At 34.8% G+C, this 8079-nt stretch overlaps 1 protein-coding gene across 1 annotated transcript; it reads left to right on the top strand.

Annotated features, from left to right (window-relative positions):
- The first annotated feature begins 3873 nt into the window (after positions 1-3873).
- LOC137635268 (uncharacterized) lies at positions 3874-4926 on the top strand. The gene is made up of 2 exons (XM_068367731.1): positions 3874-3901; positions 4505-4926. Exons 1-2 carry the CDS (start codon positions 3874-3876, stop codon positions 4924-4926), a joined length of 450 nt encoding a protein of 149 aa, XP_068223832.1.
- Positions 4927-8079: the final 3153 nt, after the last annotated feature.

Raw genomic sequence — 8079 nt, 5'->3', positions numbered from 1 at the left:
TAAGATGTGTATAGCTGGATAACGAAGTACATCTTATTAGCTTTAAAAGTATTTATTTGTTAAAAACAACAGAGTTAAACATCTCCATCACTGGAGGGAGCTGGTTTGGTCAGATGACCAGTTCTGGTGAAGTATAGATATGAACTGACTAAATTATCGATATCACAGATATCGTAGGCTTAGTTGACATAGCAGTCTTGTCACAATCTCGGAAGACACCTGCATCCGGTGACGTCACAAACTTTCGCACGCTGATACATTGGTGTTGACGTTTAAGAAGAATGTTACATTGTTGAGGCTGCATTGTGCGTCCTGTTTATGATTTGAATGACTACAGCAAGTCCCACGGCTAGCATCTTCATCCAAAATGACATATTACGTCATGTGTTTTAAACATGTAATATTAACTATTACATATATATATATATATATTATATATATATATATATATATATATATATATATATATATATATATATATATATATATATATATATATATATATATATAAGTGTGTGTATAAACTATATACTATATATATATATATATATATATATATATATATATATATATATATATGTATAGATATACAGTATATATATATATAGATATATATATTTATATATATATATATATATATATATATATATATATATATACATATATATCCGTATACTAAGTATATCTTAGCAATCCATGTTTGCCAACAGTTATATATGTGGATGAGCAACTTGGTGGAGTAACGAGAACTTTGAGTGTTGAGGAAATGCCCCCTTAAATCTTGATGAAATCCTTGTTTGCCAATGATTAAATAGGATGATGAGCAACTTGATGGAGTAAGGAGAACTTTGGGTCTGGAGAAAATGCCCCCTTAAATCTCTGGCAGCACGGTGAATATTGTGCTAGGCATCTCAGTAATCCATGTTTGCCAACGGTTATATAAGCGGATGAGCAACTTGTTGACGGAAATGCCCCCGTAAATCTCGATTAAGTTACTAGCAGCAGGGTGAGTGCCTACCGTGCTAGGCCTCTTAGTATTCCATGTTTGCCATCGGTTATACAAGCGGATAAGAGAGTTGGTGGCGTAACGAGAACTTTGTGTTTGGAGAAAATGCCCCTTAATTCTCGATGACGTCACTGGCAGCAGGGTGAATACTGCGCTAAGCTTCTTAGTAGCCCAGGTTTGCCAACTGTTGTATAAGCGGATGAGCAACTTGGTGGAGTAATGGGAACTTTGGCTGTGGAGGAGATGGTCCCTAAAACTCGATAAAGTCACTGGCAGCAGAGTGACGGATTGGATTTAAGGCGATAGACAAGATGTCAATTCGGCTTTCACTCATGATGCCAGGCGGATGATCATCCTATAATTAGTATGGACCAGCAGTGGTCACTTGCCTTAGTTAGATAGGGACAGTACAACGCAGAAACTGGCTATCCTTTGATGAATTTAGCCAGTGAATCCTTCATCGATTTACTCAGTCTTTGGAGAGTGAAAATGAGAGAATTGCCGCCAGTTCCAACTACTGGTGTTTGCTCAGTAGTTGAACATATAGCCTCCACCACAAGCCCCCGTCCCCCAAAATCCCCTATTGCTAAATCTCAATGATGATACAGTTGCAGCAATTAGTGAAAAACTATTGGTCTCTGAGCAGGGTTTAAATTCCCGACCTACAGATTCCGAGTCGGATACGTTCCCTCGACGCTTGTCCATGAAGAATTGAAATTTGAGATATTAGATTTCTATTTCCTTTTATTTCATGAAATTTTAGAATATGAGACCACTCTTAGTTTAGCTATACTTTTTCCTTAATTTTGATCATGTAACCATATAATTTTTTGAGAGTGTAATTTACATAGCTTCTAAAAAAACATCAGTGTCAGTTTTTGTTGCTAACAATATGGCCTTGATTAGATATCGTGTAGGCTATATACATTACTTACCATACTTACCATCCATAACATACTTAACATTATTTTTATTTATATGGAAGACAAGACGGTCAGTTATCTTTGATCATTTGAGGAAATTATATTATAAAAAACATTGGCAGTTTTCTTTTGATTGAATTGTATCATATTAACCTTCTTGTTCTTCTTCTTCTTCTTCTTCTTCTTCTTCTTTTTCTTCTCCACCATTATCCCTACATTAAGGGGTTGGTTGCCTATTGTGCGCCCTCTTCCACCAAACCTCTTCTCTCCAGATCATCTTAAACTTTATTTCGCCATCTAATTCTCGGCCTCCCTCTCGATCGTATTAATGGCCATCCTTATATTTTTTTCCTCCGTTAATGGCTGCCCTGTATCAAAACTGTAGCATATTGTTATCTTGAGCTCCCTTTTATTCTCAATAACCTCTAAATTTTCAGTTTTCAGCATCGAATAAGTTACTCTGAAATTTCAGGGAAGGAGAAAATAGAAGACTTAATCCTGGGATATAAAAGGAAATACAAAAATTAAAGTACCATTTCCATGTGTTCCCCCAGTAGTGAGATAATTCCCTCAGGAATTTCCGTAATTGAATAAGGAAGTTTTACTCAGAATCACTGAGACAAGTTTCTAAAAATGAACATTCATTTCCATGTATTTTCTCAGGAACGAATTAGTTTTTAATAATATATCTGTAACTGAGAAAAAAGAGATAAGTTATTCGGCCAATAAAACAAGTGTCAAAATTAAAAGTTGAATCGAATAATATAAATGGTTGAGTAATGATTTTTAGGAGACCGTCTCATCCAAAAGAAGATTCATCAATCAGCGGATCCTTTCTCATTACTGCCGACAGTCTCTGTAGTTTACTGCAGGGAATTACCTTTGAAGCCGTGAGAGAGAGAGAGAGAGAGAGAGAGAGAGAGAGAGAGAGAGAGAGAGAGAGAGAGAGAGAGAGAGAGAGAGAGAGAGAGCAACTTCGTAATACGAGACTACAGCAAATTAAGAGAGGGGACAAGATTTTTTTTTTTTTTCTTGTATTATGAGACTTAGTCATTGAAGACCAACAGACAGAGAGAGAGAGAGAGACAGAGAGAGAGAGAGAGAGAGAGAGAGAGAGAGAGAGAGAGAGAGAGAGAGAGAGAGAGTTTTGTAATACACGACTACGACTATAGTAAACTAAGAAATGGTTCAGGATTTTTTATTATTTTTTTAGAATAGGAGAGATGGTCATTCAAGACTGGCGAGGAGAGAGAGAGGAGAGAGAGAGAGAGAGAGAGAGAGAGAGAGAGAGAGAGAGAGACAGACAGACAGACAGACAGACAGAGAGAGACAGAGAGTGAGAGAGAGAGAGTTCTATAAGTAGATGATACTTGAAAGTTTCATTTTCCGTAGGAGAGATCCATACATCTCCATAAACAAAGGATCCCATCTGTTTTCTCAGCTATATTTAACATTCTCTCGTGTGTTCCCCGTAATATTTCTCGATCCATACAATACCTCTCCTTTTGCATGTCATTGACTACCAACCTGTAACAGATCTTTCAATATTCCCATCAGCCTTGCTCGCCTTGCTAAATAATATTCTCTGCCGTATTAATTGTGTTTTCACCTACGCTTGGCGTATATGGGAGGTAGTTATAGAGTCACAAGCATCGCTGTTTGTTTACAGGAGATCTCAAATCTTAGTGAATTTTTGTGCAGGGATGGGAAGTGAGTTGAGAAAGACTCAATCAAATTTTGATTTATATCTAGATTTTGATTCTGAATAATTTTGGATTTTGGGTTAAATATGAACTCTGACTACTGTGTAATATTTGTTGAATTTGAATCGCTCATAGAAAGTATGTTTTTCATATACATACCTCGACTTTTATTGTCTTTTGCTTAATGCTTTATCTATTATCGGATCCATATCTCAGACTAACACGACCGCCAACAGTTACCATGCCTGAAGATAACGTTACAGCTACCGGTTAGCATTTACTTTACGAACATTATCAGAAATATCCTTAGATGATGGACAAGCCCATACATAAATCGGTTACCTTATGTTCCACGATAATAGTTGAAATAAATTCAAGAGGAGTTATTAAAAACCTTTATTAAAGAGTTGAGTATCCAAGTGCTCAATCAATATACAAATAGTATTTCCACGTCCGCCAACGAAGTTGGAATGATGTCATGTTTTAAACCTTGTTTGTGTGTTTTTGTAAGTTTGTTGTAACCAGCTTCCTGGCCACAATTTTATTCATAGAGTAATGATGCTAGCATGGATTAACTGTTATGTAAAATTCTGGAAATAATTACATTTTGGAAGATCAAGGACAAAGGGCAAGGTCACGGTCAAGCAAAATGTCCAGAAATAAGTTGCTGCGGTGGAGGTCTGCGCTTTAATGAGTGTCCCTCTAGTTCATTATGTAATTCCTGTATTTCTCAGGATATTTACTAAGGATTTAGCCAAGTATGTAATATTTTCCATTCCTTTTAGTTCCACAGGCATAAAAACCAGTCACTTATGTAGGCAGGACAAAAAAAGATACATGAGGTAACATATCTGAGTCTTCTTTTAAAACAGTGCATAAATCAACAACAACAACAACAACAACAGAACCTTCAAGTAACCTAGCAACAACAAATGGGATTCCAAACACAAATAAACGTCTGGAAGAGCAGCACCCCGATGAGATGCAAATAAAATTAATCAAATTCCCGAAAACAAAACTGAAAAAAAAATTTAACTGGAAAAAAAAAGATGAGGCTGCTTTAGGCCCTGAAGAAGAAGAAGAAGAAGAAGAAGAAGAAGAAGAAGAAGAAGAAGAAGAAGAAGAAGAAGAAGATCTCTGTGATCCAATTTCTAGGAAAAAGAAAATTGAAAAAGGAGATAGAATTGCTTCCTGCGGATCCAGCAACTTCAAAAAGAGGGCGTCGGAAAACATAACCAAAGCCACTGGGAGTACGGGGGGTGGGGTGGAGTTGCTGTCAGCCCCCGCAAGCTGACGCAAATTTAAGCTGTTTTAGAGCTATTTTTTATGCATTTGAAACCCTCTCCTTATAACTGAATTTATAAGGTGAGTAGGTATGAAATAACAACATCCCAATATAAATATGTGAAACATTTCACCAGTAATTTTTACAAATACTTTTAGTACAGGAATATACTGTACATTCCCAGGAAACCTCATCAGCTCACTACCTCTGCATCCTTCCGTTAGACTATCCATCAATGGCAATTCTCGATTTGTCGAGTTGTAGTTTGTCTCCGTTTCCAACTTGATTCATATCGAAAACACAATATTTTCATTTCCACCTCTTATATAATTTTTTACCACTTGGAAATGTATGTGTGTGTGTATTAGGATGTGAGAGAGAGAGAGAGAGAGAGAGAGAGAGAGAGAGAGAGAGAGAGAGAGAGAGAGAGAGAGAGAGAGAAGGATGAGTTCAATTTTCCACATCTTTTTTAACTACATTCTTCTTGTAGAAACTATTGAATTGAAGATATTGATTATTGTTTTAGTTTTTCAAAGTTTGGATAATTTTGTAAATTCCAAGCTTTATATTAGGAAAATTTTAATTAATTTCTTTGAAGATATTCCCTTTTTTTTCCTCTTATCTACTGATCTATTATTTTTTTTTATAAACAACAAAGACACCATACTAGTTGCCTTGCAAATTAAAACTTCATCTTTGTTTCAAACATATATTAAATTTAGACCCGGTAAACTTATTGAACAATTACAGTATTGTGAGCTTTTCATGCCACATAGATTACAAGTGATATTGAAAAAAAAAATCCTAGCAATCAATTTGCATCATAATCACATAAAATTTCCAAATACTGGACAAAGTGAAAGCTTACCGATAAAACAACCATATCAGTTCCTGGGAATTGATCTTACTCCCTCAAAAATTTTATTGTCACTTGATAAGTGTTCTAACGCAGGGTTTAATGTACTTAAAACGGTAATACCAATTAATTTCAGCAAAGTGAACTAAAGCACTTAATTCAACATTAGGAATATGCACACCAACAGACCAGGCATACACGAAAAAACTGAATGATACTGAGATATACATCCGACATTGATACATACATAGCCTATACTAGAAGAGCTGGAAGACGCGGTCGAAATTTACTGCAGTATTTAATCGAAAATAATTTTTCTTTTTTTATTGTAATAGCATGGTACTTATATATATATATATATATATATATATATATATATATATATATATATATATATATATATATATATATATATATATGGAATGTACATATATGTATATATGCATGTATATATATATATATATATATATATATATATATATATATATATATATATATGGAATATGCATATATGTATATATGCATGTATATATATATATATATATATATATATATATATATATATATATATATATATATATATATATATATATATGTATGTATATATATATATGTATATATATATACATATATATTTATATATGTATATATATATATATATATAAATATATATATATATATATATATATATATATATATATATATATATATATATATATATATATGTATATATGCATACATATGTATAAATATACATATATATATCTATATATATATATATATATATATATATATATATATATATATATATATGTTTATACATATATATACATACATATATATATATATATATATATATATATATATATATATATATATATATATATATATAGCCACCTGTGGCCACAGGGCATAAAAACAATTGGAATAGCGTCAACGTCTCCCTGCGTGTCGTAAGAGGCGACTAAAAGGGACGGGGCGAGGGGGCTGGGAACCCCCTCTCCTGTATTATAATCCTGTGAGACATCAAAGAGGTGGAGCTGAGGGGAGCGTGACTGCTCCCCGTACTCTAGTTCTGGGGTGTTTGACTGTGCGTGGATGTAGTACGATAGAGAGTAAAAGATGTGAGATTGGAAGTATGTTTAGAAATAGAAGGATGGATATATTGGCTTTGTGTGAGACAAAGATAAAAGGGAAAGGTGAAGTGATGTTTAGTCAAATGTCTGGTAGAGTGTCTGGGATTGAAAGGGGAAGAGCAAGAGAAGGTGTGGCTTTATTGCTGAGTGAATGGATGACAGGTAAAGTAGTGGAATGGAAGGAGATATCATCTAGGTTAATGTGGGTAAGGGTTAGGTTGGGTAGGGAATGTTGGGCTTTTGTCAGTGCGTATGGGCCAGGTTGTGAGAAAAGTGAAGAAGAGCAGAATGAGTTCTGGAATGAATTAACTAGGTGTGTAGAAGGACTGGGTAGAATGAATTGTGGTTGTTGTCATGGGTGACTTAAATGCTAGAGTGGGTGCTGGAGAGGTAGAAGGCGTCATTGGGAAGTATGGCGTACTAGGTGAAAATGAGAGTGGTGTGAGACTAGTAGATATGTGTGTTGAGCAAGAGATGGTGATAAGTTCTAGCTTTTTCAAAAAGAAAGATAAAAACAAGTATACATGGGTAAGAGTGGCAAATGGAAGAGTGGTAGAAAGGGTGTTAATGGATTATGTGTTGATAACTAAAAGAATGTTTGGAAGATTGAAAGACGTGCACGTGTTTAGGGGTATGGCTAATGGTATGCCTGATCATTTTTTTAGTGGAAGGAAAATTAGTTGTAGCAAAAGAGTGGGGGAATAGATTAGGTGGATGTAAAAGGGAGCTAGTGAGGGTTGAAGAGCTAATAAAACCATGGGTTAAAAGTAAATATCAAGAAAAGTTGAAAATGGCATATGACGAAGTGAAAGTAAGAGAAACTGGTAATTTAGAGGAGTGGAACTTAGTAAAAAGAAAATTTTGTAGGGATTGCAAGTGATGTGTGTGGCAAGAAGTTTGTTGGAGGCAGCATGAGGAAGGGCAGTGAATGGTGGAATGAAGGAGTGAAGGTAAAAGTGGAAGAGAAAAAGAGGGCTTTTGAAGAATAGTGCAGAGAAGTATGAAAGATATAGAGAGAAAAATGTGGAGGTAAAGCGAAGGTAAGTGAGGCAAAGAGGGCAGCTGACCTGAGGTGGGGTCAGGGATTGGGTCATTCATATGAAGAGAATAAGAAGAAGTTTTGGAAAGAAGTGAAGAGAGTAAGGAAGGCTGGTTCAAGAATTGAATAGA

This window comes from Palaemon carinicauda, unplaced genomic scaffold (assembly GCF_036898095.1).
Source record: "Palaemon carinicauda isolate YSFRI2023 unplaced genomic scaffold, ASM3689809v2 scaffold109, whole genome shotgun sequence".
In the NCBI taxonomy this organism is placed as follows: Eukaryota; Metazoa; Arthropoda; class Malacostraca; order Decapoda; family Palaemonidae; genus Palaemon; species Palaemon carinicauda.
This window is presented reverse-complemented; position numbering and strand designations above follow the sequence as displayed.

Coding starts and splice junctions, on each gene's coding strand:
- LOC137635268 (XM_068367731.1), top strand. CDS start 3,874: ATGCCTGAAGATAACGTTACAGCTACCG. Junction 3,902..4,504: donor AGATAACGTTACAGCTACCG/GTTAGCATTTAC, acceptor CTTTTAAAACAG/TGCATAAATCAACAACAACA.